The sequence below is a fragment of the Apium graveolens genome, chromosome 7 (genome assembly GCF_009905375.1).
Source record: "Apium graveolens cultivar Ventura chromosome 7, ASM990537v1, whole genome shotgun sequence".
NCBI classification, from domain to species: Eukaryota; Viridiplantae; Streptophyta; class Magnoliopsida; order Apiales; family Apiaceae; genus Apium; species Apium graveolens.
In genome coordinates, this window is record NC_133653.1 from 258,304,760 (window position 1) to 258,323,274 (window position 18,515).

General features: G+C 35.0%; 2 protein-coding genes across 3 annotated transcripts; one reads left to right on the plus strand and one right to left on the minus strand.

Moving 5' to 3' along the window:
• Window positions 1–2,743: 2,743 nt before the first annotated feature.
• Window positions 2,744–8,307, minus strand: LOC141672137 (putative LRR receptor-like serine/threonine-protein kinase At5g63710). 2 transcript variants are annotated; one of them, XM_074478639.1, is made up of 11 exons: window positions 8,151–8,307; window positions 7,202–7,375; window positions 6,705–6,837; window positions 6,494–6,565; window positions 5,680–5,823; window positions 5,248–5,313; window positions 5,032–5,102; window positions 4,808–4,951; window positions 4,116–4,457; window positions 3,355–3,749; window positions 2,744–3,233 (listed from the first exon to the last, which is right to left on the minus strand). In XM_074478639.1, exons 1-11 carry the CDS (start codon window positions 8,164–8,166, stop codon window positions 2,922–2,924), a joined length of 1,869 nt encoding a protein of 622 aa, XP_074334740.1. In that variant the 5' UTR covers window positions 8,167–8,307; the 3' UTR covers window positions 2,744–2,921. The 2 variants fall into 2 exon arrangements, with proteins under 2 accessions (XP_074334740.1, XP_074334741.1); XM_074478640.1 differs by having other exon boundaries at window positions 3,030–3,233; window positions 3,351–3,749.
• A 6,396-nt stretch (window positions 8,308–14,703) lies between these two features.
• On the plus strand, window positions 14,704–15,927 carry LOC141674737 (uncharacterized). Its single transcript, XM_074481439.1, has 3 exons — window positions 14,704–15,384; window positions 15,474–15,842; window positions 15,910–15,927. Exons 1-3 carry the CDS (start codon window positions 14,704–14,706, stop codon window positions 15,925–15,927), a joined length of 1,068 nt encoding a protein of 355 aa, XP_074337540.1.
• Window positions 15,928–18,515: the final 2,588 nt, after the last annotated feature.

Genomic DNA, 18,515 nt, shown 5'->3' on the forward strand with positions numbered 1-18,515 from the left:
TGAAAAACGAGCTTAATTATGTATATATAGCAGCCCCATGCAGAGTGGAAGTCTTCTGGATCAAAATCAGAGTAGAAACAGGATTCTTTAAATTCGACCGTTGGATGCTAGATCTAACGGGCGCAAGCACGCTAAATCTCTGGACTATCACAGCGCGGGCACGCTAAATCTCTGGACTTTCGGCGCGGGCGCGCACTATCACAGCGCGGGCGCGCTGACCTCCTGCATAAAAATCTTACTTCTTCATTTTCCTTGTTGATTTGAGCCGGCTTTCCAAGAGCTTTTATTCCAACACCACCTAAACACCAAATTAGCACCAAAATAATGCTAATTCACCTGATTACCTAGATAATGCCTGAAAATGCAAAAACACTAGAAAATATATTAAAACACCAACAACTTGAGTACATTTACACCAATTCAAAGTTTTACGGAGCGTAATAAAATGTCATAAATGCCACTCAACAGTTGCTAAAGAGGGAGGTCTAGTTACTCTTGGAGACTCTAGCTAATACTGTTCGTATCATTGGTAAAGACACCATTGGTAATGACAGGTTTGCTATTTCTAATGTTCGTTTAGTTGATGGTTTAAAATATAATTTGATTAGTAAGTCAACTTACTGATGCTGGTCATAAAATCAAATTTGATAAAGATGTTTGTTATATTGGTACTAAAACTAATGAGTTTGCTTTAGTTGCCAAAAGAAAAGGAAATATCTTTGTTCTAGATTTTGATGCAGGACAAGGCTAAGATGTATTGACACCGTAAGAAAGATTGGATAGGAGACTGTACGCTTGAAGAAATCACTGCTCCTCTGCCTCTACCATCCATTCCTCCTCCATCTGTTTTTGGCATGACCAGGGAAGAATACAAGACAAAGATTTTTGATTGGCTTCAGGAACGTGATGATAAAGCTCCTGATCAAGATATGTTTGACAAGTTGTTTTCAGAGTTTGGTGCAGAACCTGTCTTCTCATCCAGGAAGGACAAGAAAGGCAAGGCTCCTGTGACTATTTCTAATTCAGACTGAGAGCCCCTTTTATGATGAAGGGGGAGAAATTAATTGTTTCTTGTTTAATGACTTTGTTACTTTGGGATTAAGACTTATGTGTTTCGGATTTGTTTGGTTTGTTTTTAATGGGCGATTTGTGAATGATGTGATATGGATTTATGTTTTTTTATGCATGATAACAACTGGACACCCTAGTTTATGGGTGGCTTGTTTATTAAGTTTATTTGTTTTGCTAAGTTTTGATTTGAGATTGTCTCTTTCTTTAAGTGTCTCATTTATACTCAGTGTCTCTTTCATATCATTGTCTCATTCGTGCTAATTGACTTATAAACTGCAAAATATATTATGTTGCTACTAACTCTCATTTACAGGCCTTAAGTGTTTTTGATAGGGGGAGCTTTTATGTTCTCTTTGTCATCATCATAAAAGGAGGAGAATGTTGGAACACAGATTTATGATGATAAGATTTTCCCAGCAAAAGAATGAAAATAACAGAATGAAAGCATTCGAGAACATAGCATTGCAATATCAGACTTTCCAGAAGATGCAGTTTAGGTTTGTTAGGGTTTATGTAAATCATGTTTGACTAGATATATCTTTCTACTTTATCTTAAACAAACCCTTTCTGATAAATTTAGTTTGAAATATTTAAACTCTTATCTTTTACTAATTTTATCTATTTCAAAACAATCTAACAGATTATCTTTTCAAGACTTATTCAAATACTTTCAAACAAATATATTTTATTCATGTTTATCTTATCTTTTGTTTGAAACTCACATCTGTTAGACATTTTCTATAAATACAACTCTTGATTTCAGACTAGTGCTTACACGCTATAGTCTTCATCTGAAACATCATTCTTGTTATCTATTCATTCGTTCCAATATCCAGTCGAACAAGATCTAGTTTGAGTTGTAATTCATATTCTTATTACTTGTAATCGTGTATTCATATCAACTTGTGTCGGGTTGTGGCAAACCTTGATTTCGAAGGATAGCAAAGATAGTCAACAGACTAAGGTATAGCAAGTGTGCTAGGTAGCAAGGTTTGTTAGGGAAAGAGTTTCTTTCGGTGCTATCCATTTGTAATCAAGAAAAAGATTGTATGTTCTTTTATTGAAATTGATATAATACATTCTCTATGCTAGTTGGCATAGGGACTTGGATGTAGGTCATAGATTAGGATTAAGGGACGAACCAAGTGAAAATTCCTGGTGTTTTTACATTTTTCAATATTTCATATTATTACATTTATATTTTAGTATTTTATATTCTGCAGTTAATTTAGACGGTCTCATTTATAAAGGACGTGTCTCATTTACATAAGAGATTGTCTCATTTGTCTTATCAGTTAGATATTTGTTATATCGATTGGGCCTTTGAATTTCGGAACACAGGCCATCTGTCTACCAATCCTAAAACGGATCGTCTTAACATAGCCCCACGCCGACCACACGTTTTCATGTAGCGGGAAATAATTGCTCAAGGTAATGCCTTTGGCCGATAACAGCTCCAAGTTTAGCTTAAAATATCATATTACTACGCGGATGGTCTTAACTCTTACCAACATCCCTGAAGTAATGGCCCTGAAGTAATGTCCTTCTTCATAAGTGCCAAGGCAAAGACTCGGCACAATTTCAAACAAATTTTAACTGATTGCATGGTACACAAGATTAGTAAAAAATTAGTCACTAAATCTTTGAATACTGTTTAAAAGCCAGGGTAATGTTAGAAGTAAATTATACAATACCATTATCGTATATGTTTATCAAAACTCCTGTTATACATCAACTTCCTACTCCATAAGTGCTATAAATGTAGCATTAGCAAATTAATGATATGATGTATCTGAAATTATACAAACACCAATAGCAGCACTAAGTAATTTTTATGTCACGAAAGCAATCTATCTTGCTTGGGATAACTGTATAGCTTCTTGATCTTGAGTCGTCTCTTCGGACCATATATATTGATAAGAAAGGAGTGAGAACTCTTGGTTTCTGACTTCTTCTTGCTGTTCCCACTCTGCCCATCTGTCTGTCAAGACATCTCCTTGTAGCATGCCTACAACTTCTGACATTGTTGGTCGATCTTCAGGTGAACTTTGGGTGCAAAGCAACGCTATTTGGATGACAGTCTCAACTTCTGTAGGGTCATCGATCTTCATGTGCTCGTCCACAATGTATGCAAGCCTCTTTTCTCGCAAAAGTTTTTTTATCTGAAGTAATTGTTACATGTATTAGAAATTCTTAGCAAATTTAGCAATGACATGGACATATAACATAAAAGAAGATCTTAAGTAAAAGGAAAAAAATAATTTAATGATTTGTGTTACTTGCATGATCAAGCAGAAGAACATCTTCCTCTTCTTCAAGGCGAGAGAAATCTATTGCACGCTGACCAGTTACAAGTTCTAGAAGAGTTATACCATATCCAAACACATCTGTCTTCTCTGAAGATTTTCCGGTAGACAAATATTCAGGAGCAATGTGTCCCATAGTCCCACGCACTTGTGTTGTAATATGTGTCAATCTTGTATCAACTAGCTTTGCTAGACCAAAATCTCCAAGAACTGGCTCAAAGTCATCATCCAGAAGTATATTTGCTGCCTTTAAATCACGATGTATAATTTTGGGATTGCAATGCTCATGTAGGTACTCTAAGCCTTGTGCTGCACCTAAAGCTATGCGCTTTCTTGTTTGCCAATCAAGGCCTCTCTCCCCGGGTTTTAGATCTATATAATAAGCAATATATCAAAGAATGTGCAACATGCATTCTGATTTAATTTGAGAAAATTAAAAGAGTCAAATAATTCATAGACATATTTCACCTAACACGTGTTTCAGAACTTAGCAGACATATAAATGCAGCCAGTGACAGAACCAAGTGTAGGTTGATTTGCAAGATACCATAGTTATACCGGGGGTACACTTTCCATTCATAAATGCATGAGACATTACAACATTGCGGATGCCTATATGTGGACATACCTTCTAAAAAGACATTTTTAAGACCTAGATCACTAAACTTTCGAGAGGACACTCATCGTTCAGATCTGTAATCGTAATAAAGGGAGAAAGATGGTTATGAAAGCAAGTACCTCTTAGTTGATATGCAACACTGATATTTCTCATAAATGGATAAATGAGAATTCTCTCCACGGAGGTAGTGTAAAATCCAATCAGTCTGAGAAGATTCTTATGAACAGCAACACTTATTAAATCAATTTCTCGCAGAAAGGCTTCCTCCCCTCCAGGACTCTGATAATCATACAGCCGTTTTACAGCAACTCTTGTGCCATCTAGGAGCAGTCCTTTGTATACCTTTCCAAATCCTCCTTGGCCAATAATGTTGTTTTCACTGAAATTATCTGTTGCAAGCTGTATTTCACGCCAGGAAAATCGTCTGAGTTGGCCAAAGGAAAGTTTGCACTCATATTCACCTGGATTAGAAATAAGTTCTTATGTTAATTGCAATAAAGATTGTAAGGTCAAACTGATAATTGGTCATAATCATCCATGCTTTCTAGTACTGCATTATGCAACCTACATAACTAAACTTTCAACACATAAATTAACAGTAGTGAAGTAGAATTCATGTTTCATAAACATTTCTATCTGTGTGTGTTATGAACTTGCATTCTCAATGTAGATGTTCAAATTAACCTAAACAGTAAAGTTTAACTTTATACTGGCTAATGAATACTGAAGTAGATAGATATCCTTCAATGTTAACCACCATATATATTGAACTGCTCATGGAAAACAGGAACAGAGGAGAAATCATAAATACCTTCCACATCAACGTACACATCATGTTTAGATGTGCGCATACGATAAGATCGGTACATAAAGATAGCCCCAAGTAACAGAAGAACGAAAGCACCAGAAGTCACACCAGTAATTACAGCCTTAAGTTTTGATTTTCTGGTAGAACCTGCCACAGTATTTAAAACTTAAGAATGACCCAAGTCATATTGATGATTCTGGAGCTATGCAACGGCCTGAATTATATACCTGGGATAGAGGAACCTGAAACACAAGGTTCCTGTAGACTACTACCACAAGCGAGACGTGTTCCTGAAAAGCTGTCACGAGCAAGGTTGATGTATTTCTATAATCGGGATTAGAGGATCAACGTTATTATTCCATTTGTTCTGAAATGAGTTGTCTTATTTGATCACAGAGCGTTTAAACGTCAAATAGAGACAGCAAAGTATGTTATGAACTTACTTGAATACAGGAACTGTAAATAAGGGCACAGGGATTCTTCCGGTTAGATCGTTGGATGAAAGATCCCTGAGAAGAAGGGATAACAACATTAATATGGTCCAGATTCCAGATGTATATATAACCAAAACTGGAGGTAAGAAAGATAAAATTATTTAACGTTGCATTTGTTGACAGCACTTGCAAAGGTGACAAGAAACTGATTACTCTGTTAAGTTTTTAAGTAAATCATGATTGTATTTGTTTAAGTAGTTTCACTAATTACCCTAATATGAGGAGAGTACTGCTGCTGAAAATCAAACATTCTCATTTTTTTTGCATATATAAAGGTCTGAAACAAGAGCTCTCTCTCTGTTTTGTCTTTTTGTACAGTTAAAAACACGATTTTAACTCTAAAACAGAAGTTCAACTTGTCAAGGAGTGGAGAGAACTGACAGATGCTTTAAATTAGAGAGCTGTCCCCAAGATGATGGTATTGAGCCATTAAAACCATTCCGTGCAAATTTTAGATTTTGTAGCTGCGTCATGTTGCCAAGATAGTCTGGTAACTCTCCGGAGAGATTATTATCTTCCAAGTCCCTGTGTTGAAAGAAATCCTTTGAATGCATTTTCTTTTGCTAAATTTTTAAGAATACATCCATTACAATGCTTTTAAGAAATCATCAGAAAGAGCTGCTTCTGTAATGCAGTACAACCTAATTAATAATGATAACTAGGTTAATAATGAAGGATAATTAGACAAAGTTGACACCGAACAGATGTGTTAACATAAAAGTGATCTGCTCAAGGAAGGATGCTCACAGGTGCTAGGACAAAACCTAAAGCACTCAGATATTAACTTTAGAAGATTGTCGAAGAGCAAACAAACCAAAATGTATGCAGCTTTACTAGCTAGACTAATACCGGAACATATGGTAACTACAGAACCTAAATTGTTATACCAGCTGCACACTTGGTTATTTTGAACGGGAAATCCTTACCGACTAATTTCCCCTTTCAGAATGTAACTGTAATACGCACACAATTACATGTAGCTATCAGCGTCATATGCAGTAATATTATTGATTCGCTACTTTTCAAGGTCCTGCATGATTTTAGATATTCATTGTAGTTGGCAAGTATCCTTCTAATCTCAACTATATATCACTGTGATGTAAAAAGCTTGGACTGCAGAACACAAGCAGTATCGGAAATTTATTAAGGAATGCAAATGCCTGAAATATAAATCAGCAGTCACATGTTAACTTACAAGCTAACCAAATATTTCAATTTGGTAATTGATGGAGAAAGAGTTCCACAAAACCCATTTGAAGCCAAACTCCTGTAAAGGTAATCATCACCAGCTAAGTATACTGAAATATATGAATATTGACATCAAAGCAGCAATCCTAATACTGAATAAATTACTCTACAAATAGTTACTTGAACTAATGAAACAAAAGCATTAATCGTAAACATACAGGTATATGACGTGTTCATCTCTACACGTAACGTGAGACCAACTAGGGCAGGGCTTAACAAAATAGTAGTTCCAATCTTTTATTCGATTACTGGAATCGTTCAAACTCTTTAAAAACTCAATCAAAGCTTCACCTGAATTAGTAGAGGAAAAAAACATCCTCAGATAATAGACTATGTAGCCACTCACCACTGGCAGTAAGTAATACATTGTGAACAAAAGAAATAAATAGAAGTTTTATCTATCATCTAAATTGATTACAAAACAAACAAAAAATAGATTTTTAGAACTTGGAAAATGATTAGCTAAATAATCATCGCTAGAACGTAGTGCAATGTGAATCTGTATACAGGAACTCGATTCTTAGTTGCATCTACATCACATGCACTACCTATAATCATACTAGTTCAAATAAAAAGAACAGGTAAATAGTCTTCTGATATATCACCAATACAGTAACTAATTTACAAATCACAAAACTTAGCAAACCAAAGCTACCTTCAATATCAGGAGAATTGTCTGAATAAGTTCGGTTCAACAGAAAAAAGAGTATCAGGCAGCTGACTACTTGTTTGAGATGGAAATGCCAATCAAGATGAGCAACAGGAATATGGTTGCATCTTACACCCAAACAGCAGTCTCCAGGTGACCCTTTCCCACTTTTCAGTGATCCTGCATCAAAGAAAAATTTGTTTGAACCAAGTACAACAGCATTTCGATATACCTATATCATGCAATTCAGTTTATTACATTAATAAAGAATTAGCCATTAGGCAACAGATTAACAGAGCACAATAATGCCAACATCCATTTTTATGCAGAAAAACTGTTTTCGATAAGATCCTCCGAATCTGAACTCCCAAATGTGTCTACTTAAACTTGTAATCAAAAAATTTGTTTTGGACCTCTGGCCTCTCACTCATCAAACAAGAAGGCATCATGTACCTAAACTAGGACACCGATTACAATACTCCATGTATACTATTTTATACCAGGAGTGACAAGAAAAGACAAACTACTGCTATAGTGCTATTCAGGATGAAGCAAATTTTAATGGAGTAGCCACTGCTAGAGTTTTTCCTCTGTATGTCAAATCCTTAACAATTTAATCAAGAACAGAGTGAAAATATTCATGTAATGGCTTCCCAGCACCATGCAAAATGAATCAAGGTACTCAACGAGCGGCAGAGCCAGAAAATTATACATGTGAGGGCTAAAATAGAAGAAAAATTTGCAGCTAATGTATTCATCTGAAATTATAATGTATTTTTTTCTAAAAATTAAGTAGTTTTATGTAATTTTTCTATCTTAGCGGGGAATTTAGATCCCACTAGCCCCTGCGTAACTCCGGCCATGCTCAACTACCAAACTAGGGAATATAGATAAATATCTAAACATGTAACATAGAAATAAAAGACATGAATAGGAACTTATGATCAAAGTCTACCTGCTGCATGAGCCATGGCTGCTGAAACTCAGAGTGAAGCAAGCACTACAAGGAACTTGTAAACACTTCATGATCAAGATTATATGGAACCAAATTGCATATGAATTAGTGATGGGGTCCCACTAAGCATTGAAGATTAGAGAAAGGAGAGAAAAGAAGATCATGGGTCTACTTGCTATGACATGGTGGTGAATGAGAATCCCACTAATGAATGAAATAAATGCTCTCTTTTGATGCTAAGGGGCTTGTCATTCAAACAAAAGCTCCTTTATCATCCTTATATTCCATGTTTAGATAAAAATCATCACCTTTAAACACTTCTTTCACCATAATAATGCACCACTGAATAATATGATCATGTCATTCTTGGGATTTTGCCTTTTTTGACAATTTTCTTTTGTGACAAAACAGAAGTTGCCACTTGTCTTGGGAACCACCAGTTCAGATGTTGGTTTGGCACAAAACATGAGGAAAAAAAACTTGATCTCTAGCTTATGTGAAATATGTACTATACTTTTTTAAAATTATCGTGACTGAAAATCGAAACAAGTCTTGTTCATGGGATATAACATTTCATGAAATGTAAGAGCATTTCCAACAGTCTCTTAAGTCACTCTTCAAATATATTATAAAATATTAACTCTTAACAACTCTTCAAATATATTATAAAATATTAACTCTTCAACTTAATGTGTATTCATCTCCAACAACACTTAAAAGAGAGGAGAGAGGAGACTCTTAAGAAATTACAGAGACTCCTATGTGTATTTATCTCCAACAACACTTAAAAGAGATGAGACTCTTAAGGTTTTAAAGAGTCTCTTGGAGTTCCAATTTTGACAATACTCTTTATTTTTACACGTAAGAGCTTGTTTAAAGAAGTTGAAGTTGTTAGAGATGATCTAAGATATTTGTTAGTGGAACAGAACAAGTCAATTACAGTAATAATAATGAGAAAAAAGGTGGATTTTGGTGGTGAAGCCACTCAATATGGAATTAGTTCCAAATGGTGAATGTGGCAAAAGGTTTATGCGTTATTCTCGTCTCATACTGGAGTTTTATTATTAGGCCAATTAGTAGGGATGTCAATCACTTGCAGTAGGGGTGAGAAGGAAAACGATTACCAGCAGAAATCGAATTGAAATTGTATAAACTTTATAGATGAGGGGTTACTAGATATGATAACTCAGCTCTGGTGGGTTTTTAAGTTCGATTATTTATCACCCCTGATATTCTTAAATTATATATTATGAACGCTTAATTAATTAATGTCCAGGAAATGGACATTTGATCCAATTTTTGACTCTTAGATGGATTCTTGTGATTTCAACCCTTATATGAATTTTTGTGAGGGCAAATGTTGAATATATTATTCCATTTGGGGCGAGAAGGTAAATTAATGACAAAAAATAAGTATTGTCCATTTTCCACTCTTAAGATGTGAGATATGATCAAGTTCAATTTCTAATTCTCAAAAACCGGTAACTTAACATATTATCATAGCTCAGCTGGCCGGTTGACGGGATAACTCAAGTTAAACTCCTTCTATCCTTAATATTCTCAATAATTATTAAAAAATATTAATATTATACACCGTTGGACCTAAAATAAATGAGATGAGATTTTCATTGAATAATTGAAAGATATGTATTATGGTGGGCCCAAAAAGAAATGAGATCCTCACCTAGCAGTTCACAGTATAGATCGTCACCTAGGCCCAATAAGGGATGAATTTCATTTGGGGTCTTCCTCCATAAATGGAATTTCTATTGAGGGCAAATATTGGATATATTATTTTAGTTTAGTTGGAACATTCCTGCATAAATGTACATTAGAATGAGGGAAAATGTTAAATATATTATTCCTTTTGGGGTCTTTCTCTTATTATTTTATATATTTTTTATTATTTTTATTATATTTATTATATTTATTATATTTATTATATTTATTATATTTATTATATTTATAAAATAAATTTAAATTATTTTTTATTTTTTAAGGGTTGAGCTCGCATGCCATCTCGAATCACTTCGTTTAAATTTGATTTGTACAACTCGACTTGACTCATCTATAAAATCAATAAATATTAGTCAAAGATTCTGTTCATTAAAGATTTAACTTAGACGTGCAGCTTGACACGTTTGTTGAATAAGAGCAAGTCCAATGGTGAGCTAAAAATAGGTGTAGCTATTGATATAATATAGCACCAAAAAATGGTTTTTGGTGCTAAAATAATATCACGTCTCCAATGGTTGGTGCTATATCTTGTGCCAAATTTAACCAACTCTCAACTACCCTATTATTTTAAATATAAATTCGACCACCTACAATCAATATATTTACTAGTATACTCTTTATTATTTGTCTTTCACTCGGCATATCATATTGAATCTATATTTTAGAAAAACAAAATATGAGCAACTTAAAGAAAATGATACAGAGAGGTGATTTTGATGGAGATTCTTCAGATGAAGATGAAAAGGCCATGATCCAAATGATGTTGATTAGCAGCTGTCAAAAACTACAAACAAGTAATCCCCAACAAGGAGGCCATGCTGGTTCAACAACCGGAAGAACTTTCATTCAGCGTGATCGAGTAGCTGCCAATGAAAGAATAATACGAGATTATTTCTGCACAAATTCTGTTTTCAATGATAAAATGTTTCGACAGCGATTCCGGATGGCAAAACCACTCTTTGAGAGGATTTTAAGTGAGTTGCAGCAACATGATAATTATTTTGTCCAAAAATGTGATGCTACTGGTGCAATTAGTTTATCAGGCATTCAAAAAATGACTACATCACTAAGGATGCTTGCATACGGGACACCTGCTGATAGTATTGACGAGTATGTTAGAATCGGAAAAAGTACTGCTATTGAATCCCTCAAGAAGTTTTGTAGAGGGGTTGTGGAGATTTTCAGCTCGGAATACTTGAGAACTCCAAACACAACAGATATTGCAAGGCTCTTGCGTGTGGCAGAGAATCATGGGTTTCCTGGGATGCTCGGTAGTTTGGATTGTATGCACTGGGAATGGGACAAATGTCCAGTAGCTTATCATGGTATGTACACCGGACATGTTGAGAAACCTACAATTATACTTGAGGCAGTTGCCTCTTACGATTTATGGATTTGGCATGCCTTCTTTGGGATGTCTGGTTCCTTTAATGATATTAATGTTCTTGATCAATCTGATTTGTTTAATGAACTCCGAGCTGGTGTTGCCCCTTCTGCGCGCTTCGTTATCAATGGAAGAGAATATGGCATGGGGTACTACCTTGCTGATGGAATCTATCCGAAATGGGCGACTATAGTACAAACAATAAGAGCACCAAATGACAGGAAGAAGGCTCATTTTGCAAGAATGCAGGAGGCATACCGCAAATACGTTGAAAGAGCTTTCGGTGTATTACAAGCACGGTTCGCAATTGTGAAAGGTCCATCTCGTTTCTGGGATCAAGAAGATATGTATTACATCATGACTACTTGTATTATTTTACATAATATGATCATTGAATATCAACGTGAGCAAGAAGACGATGAAACAATTGAATTACTTCGTGACATGTCACCTCAACTCTCACGAGAACGAACATCAACATTCTCTGAATTTCTTGCTCGTAATAAGAAGATAAGGTCTACTGAGACTTATCACCAGCTTCGTAATGATCTTATTGAACATTTGTGGGTGCGTTTAGGTGAAGAATAATAACTTAAGTTAGGTTGAATTAGTATCAGCATAAGTTTGAATTTATGGTGACTTGTAGCTACTACTAAATTTATGGACTGGTAGAGTAGATTAATGGTGAAGCAGTTGTTGCAAGTTGACTTGTAGATTAATGTTTCTGAGAATTTGTATTGGTTAATGCAATTCATGTTTTCTATCTGTGCTATTTTTTATCTTTTATTGTGACTGTGAGATATGCACATGAATTGAATACAAGCTGCTGAAAGATCAGATTTGATTTAAGTAGATGTCTAGTAAATACAATTCAACAGTTTTGATTTCGAAATTGTCTGAGTAGTAAATATTAAGGCCTACAAGCTGCTGCATAAAATTGGCCATAGGAAATGAATTGAAAACACACTAGATACCTAGAAATCTGATAAATTAGTAAAATAAGTTGTACAATTCATGGTGTTCCATTTTGCTAAAATTGCAGAACGTCTATGCTGATAATAAGCCTTCATTTCCGGATCATTTATTGTCGACAAATCCATGCTCATAATTCGTTCCTCCATCTCTGCATCTCTTCTCTCGGTCTCCTTTTCCTAACACATTATTTGTCGTTCCAGCGAGACAATTCTCCTTTCTTCCAGTTCAATCCTTCTAGCTTGGTTTTCAGCCATAGTTTTGTTGAGTGTCTCAAGTAGATTAATGTGTCTTGCATTGTTATCTTCTTGAACTTGATCCTTTGCCTTTTTAGATTTTGCTAGTTTTGTTCCAATAGGTCTTTTTCTTGGCGATGACACACTAGCACTGCCTCCACTTTTAGGACTCATATCAGTATCTGTAGACTGGTAGAACACCGGAACATCTTCAGGAACTATTGCTCTCTTGGGAGTCACATCCTGCCACTTGATTGATTGTTCTAATATGGTCCAACAACCATCCATTCCAGTAAAATACTTTCCTGTATCTTCATAATATGATTGTTTTGCCATTCATACTAGGAATGATCAAGCAAAATTATATTAGTGAGCAGATGATTTAAAGTTAAAGAGTGTAATGTATATCAAATTAATTACCTCATTTTGGCGTGTGATTCCATATAGATTTAAACTTTCAACACTTTTTAAACACCCACGGAACTTGTTACAACATTTTTGGATAATTTGCCAACGAGATCTGATGCTTATTTCGGACCGACTCTCGTCATTTGTTTTCGCTTTATATTCTTGTAGAATTCTGCTCCAGAATTGACTCCTTGGCTGCGAGCTACCAACAATTGGATCTTCAGTAATGCTCAAATAAGATTTGCATATTGCTTCATCTTGTTCCGGCGTGAATGATTTTCCTCTTGCAGAAGACTGAGAGGACATTGTTGGTGTTTTGGTTCTAGCTGATCAGTCTTGCATATATATATTTATAGAGGTGTTTATCAAATAGTCTACAAAATAATTTGTTGGACGTTGAATGCAATAGCAAAGGTGGGTGTGAGGCATAAATGTGGATGATTGGTGTTCTGATAAAATTAAATGTATGTTTTTAATTTTCTGGTAAAGCTGCATCATTTTAAATTTTTGTAATAAACATTGCATGTTTTTAATTTTGTGTAAAAAATCATTAATGTACTGTAAAGAAAACTGGATGATGAATGAATATATGTGCATTCATGTACTTGAATAGGTTGAGATATAAATCTATTTTTTATTCATTTCCCTCCACTTTTTTACTTTTTGATGAGGTGACAATTATAGCTATTACTATAGTTTGTGCTAAATATAGCACCAATTATAGCAATATGCTATTTTAGCACAAAGTTTAGCACACCATTGGAGTTGAAATTTTTTGATTTTGAGCTATAATATAGATATAGCACAAGATATAGCTCACCATTGGACTTGCTCTAACTAATTTGACGTGACTCAAATTATTGCTTTATTCCCATGCATCGGATGATACCCTTAAGATTTTGATGATTATTGATAGTATTACTTAGTTAATTTATTAAGTAATAGTTAGTCAACAGATTAAGAAAATAGTTGGTTCAAAAGTTTGTTACAACTAACTTTCCCTCCAAAACCTTAGATATAGAAATAGAGTTGTACAGGATAGTATATAGCTTGTAATCTTTCTTCATAACAGTACTTGTACATTCTTCTGCAATCAATGAAATAATTTCACAGAAAATATCATGGTATCAGAGCTTACTAAAGCACATTCATGGCGGATTGATCACAAAAACAACATCAAGTAGTCATGAACGTCATCTAATCTTCCTGTTCTTTATATAAGGTGTATTCAACTACTTGTTCATCGTTTTGCTGTAATTTTACTGAACTCTTCATCGTTTAATTCATCAATTTGATTCGTTTTTCATATCAAGTATCATCTGTAGATACAAGTGAATAAAATGTTCGTTTTCATCGCTTGTTCTTATGCGTAATTTTACGATCTTTCATCGTATATTCTTGTGTGTGATCTCTTTGGTGTCAAAAGGATCAGTGTTATTGTTTCAAATCGTTGTTAGTTAGTAAATCTTTGTACATCGCAAAGACTTCATTCGCTTAAGCATTGCACATAAAGTGTTTGATAAATTGTCTCATCAAAACTGTCGAGATTGTTATCTCTATCCTAAATACTGATTCATTTTTTTTGTGTTCTTGATCAATACTTGCACTCTGTGAAACGTGTTAAGTATCTCTTAAAATTTTCTTAAAATCTCTATACAAATCCTGCTGTTTAATGGCGTCTACTTCAACAACAACTTCTCTAAACACTAATTAGGATCCTTCAAGTGTCTTCTAGATTCATCCTTCAGATGCATCTACAATACAACTTGTATCAGTTAAGTTCAATGGAACTGGATTCCATAATTGGAAAAGATCGATGATGCTTACTTTGTCCGCAAAGAACAAGATTGGATTTGTGAATGGCACAATTCCAGAACCTGAGTCAAATGATGAAGATTTTAAGTATTGGGAGCGTTATAACGATCTGGTCATATCATGGCTTATCTTCAATCTCGATGAGAATATTGTAAAAAGTGTTTTGTTTCTTCGAACTGTTAGAGAAATTTGGGAAGATCTAGAAGCAAGATTCGGTTATGCTTCATTGGCACAGGTTTACTCTTTAGAACAACAATTGCTGGAAGTCAACCAGGGTTCTGACTCAGTATCTGAATTTTTCACCAAGATTAAAACACTTTGGGATGGTTTAAATGATGCAGATCCTCTCCCTCATTGCACATGTAAATTGTGCACTTGTCATCTTACTCAGAGGATCCAGCAAAAGCAGCATGAGCACAGACTTTTGCAGTTTATGATGAAGCTCAATGAACACTTCAGTGCAGTCAGAGCCAACATCTTAATGATGCATCCAATACCAAGCATTCACCAGGCATACAGATTATTTGCTCAAGAAGAAAGGCACAAAGAAGTATCTCAACTCTCCGCTCAAACTGAATCACTGGCATTTTTGGCTGATAAGAAGCCTTACAATACTACCACCTATCAATCTCAGAGGTCATTTTCAGGAAACAAACAGTTCACTGGATACAGAAATGGCAATGTTAGTTCTTCTAATAGAAAAACAGGAAAACCAAACTATTTTTGTACTCATTGCAAAATACCAGGTCATAGTGTTGAGAGATATTTAAGATTCATGGCTTTCCTCCTGGCTTTACAAGAACATATAAGAGAGTTGCTGCTGTTTCTCAAATTGATGAAACCTCTTCCACTGATTCTGAAAAAACTCCTATTGTTACTAATAATGCTCAAACAATAAGTGTGGATCAGTATAATCACCTTATGAGTATTCTTGGACAATCTTCAAATAGTCAGAATACAAATACCAAACATGCTTTGCTAGCAGGTAATGTGTGTTTGCTTTCAGCTGCCACTCATAAATGGCTCATTGATAGTGGAGCTACAAATCACATCTGCCCTGATCTAGAGATGTTTTCTTCATATGAATCACTTACAAACAGTGATAGTTTCATCACTATTCCAAATGGATCTAAAGTAAAGGTCCTTCACAGAGGTTCTATCAAACTAAATGATGATATAACGTTACATCAAGTGTTACATGTTCCAGATTTTTGTTTTAGATTAATTTATGTTTCTAAACTCTGTGAAGATCAAAATTGTAATGTTTTGTTTACTAATCAAGGATGTTTTCTACAGGGCCTTTCACATAACAGGCCTCGGATTCATCTTGGTAACTCAGTTCATGGACTCTACAGAGATATTTCTTCTACAGCTGATTATGAAGCAAATGATGGACAATGCAATGTCTCTGTCAATACTGTTCAAGAAGCAAGACTTTGGCACTTAAGGATGGGTCATCTTCCTTTTTCTCTTTTACACATGGTAACTCCTATTTCCAAATCTGAAAGTAACATTGAAGACACTGTATGCCAGATTTGTCCTGCAGCTAAGCAAACTAGAAAATCTTTTCCTGTGAGTTCTATCAAAACTGTTTCTGCTTTTCAATTACTGCACATTGATCTCTGGGGACCTTATAAGACTAAATCTCTCTCTGGTTGTACTTCATTTCTTACTATAGTAGATGATTTTACCAGATTTACCTGGGTACATCTTCTTAAATCTAAGTCTGAAGTTTGCTCTATTATGGAAAATTTCTTGAACTATGTTGATAATCAGTTTTCTGCTAAAGTTCAATGTGTGCGTTCTGATAATGCTCTCGAACTAACTGAGGGTTCTTTGAGGAAATTATATTCTATCAGAGGGATTCTAAATCAAACCTCTTGTCCTTACACTCCACAACAGAATGGAGTTGTGGAGAGAAAACACAGGCACCTCTTGGAAACAGCAAGGTCCTTGCATCTGCAAGCCAAACTACCAGATAAATTCTGGGGTGATTCTGTATTGTGTGCTGCCTATTTGATAAATAAAATGCCTTTAAAGTGTCTTTCTCATAAGACTCCTTATTTTAGGTTATATAACACTGATGTTGATTTCCCCATCTTAAGACATATGGTTGCCTTTGTTATGTATCCACCTATAAGGTTTTAAGATCCAAATTTGACCCTAGAGCTCAAGCTAGTGTCTTTCTGGGATACCCAAATAACACTAAAGGTTACAAAGTTTTCAATTTGAAAACTAACTCCATCAGTATATCTAGAGATGTTTACTTTCAAGAATCTAAGTTTTCATTTCAAATCATTTCTCAGATTGGTACCACTCAATCTCAATTTCTTGATCATATATTTTTACCGGTTATACCACATACTACGCACATTGATTCTGATCCCATTCCAAATACAATTTCTCATATTCCAAATACTACTATTGTGGATATTTCTACTGAGATTCCTTGTAGACAGTCTACAAGGACTAGAACTACACCAACCTATTTACATGACTATGTTTGTAATACTGCACCAAAGGCTTTCACATCTCACTCGTGTGGCCTCATATCACCTTCTGATTTCTCATCTTCACATCATGCCCTTCTTTCTCAAACAATTATCACAGAACCAAAATCTTATAATGAGGCATCACTTAATCCTATTTGGCTAGAAGCCATGACAAAAGAATTAAATGCTCTTGCTTCTAATGATACTTGGGATCTAGTACCTCTTCCTCCAGGAAAAAAGCCTATAGGATGTAAGTGGGTTTTTAAAGTTAAATTGCATGTTGATGGTTTTCTAGAAAGATGTAAGGCAAGACTAGTAGCCAAAGGTTACACTCAGAAGTTTGGAATTGATTATGATGAAGTTTTTTCTCCTGTTGTAAAGATGAGCACTGTTAGGTGCATTATTTCTCTGGTTGCTAGTAAACACTGGAGACTCCATCAGTTAGATGTTAACAATGCTTTTTTGCATGGAGACCTTCATGATGAAGTTTACATGAAGGTCCCCGAAGGTGTCCCTAATCCATTGAACTATGTTTGTAGGTTGAGAAAATCTCTTTATGAACTAAAACAAGCTTCCGGAATGTGGTTTGCCAAGTTAGCTGCTGAATTGATCAGTAAAGGGTTTATCCAATCAAAAAATTACTATAATTTTTTATTCATAGACTAGATGTCCATATCACTATTGTGGTTGTTTATGTAGATGACATTATTGTCACAGGTAGTAATGAAGATGCTATTGCTTCTATTAAAAATCATCTGGATCTTGTTTTTAGCATCAAGGATTTAGGATTGTTACATTACTTCCTTGGGATTGAAATTACATATCTACCAGAGGGCATTGTTTTGAGCCAGAAGAAATTCACTGAAGATCTTTTATTGTTGGGTAATGTTGATTTATCAAAAAAGGCTGTGACTCCATTACCTCTTCATCTTAAGCTTGATAATTCAACTGGTTCTCTCTTTTCTGACCCTGAACTCTACAGGTCCGTTTTAGGCAAATTGAATTTCCTTACCAACACCCGACCTGATTTAAGCTACTCAGTGCAAGTGTTAAGTCAGTTCATGCATCAACCTAGAGTTCCTCACCATGAAGCTTTACTTCATACTCTTAGATATATTTCTTCTACATCTGGTCAAGGTATTCTTTTGAAAGGATCAGATTCTCTCATTCTACAGGCCTATTCAGATTCTGATTGGGCTGCTTGCCCTCACTCTAGGAGATCCGTAACAGGTTATGTGTTGATGCTTGGTAACTCCCCTATCACATGGAAATCAAAAAAGCAATCTACAGTTTCTAGATCAAGTTCTGAAGCAGAATATAG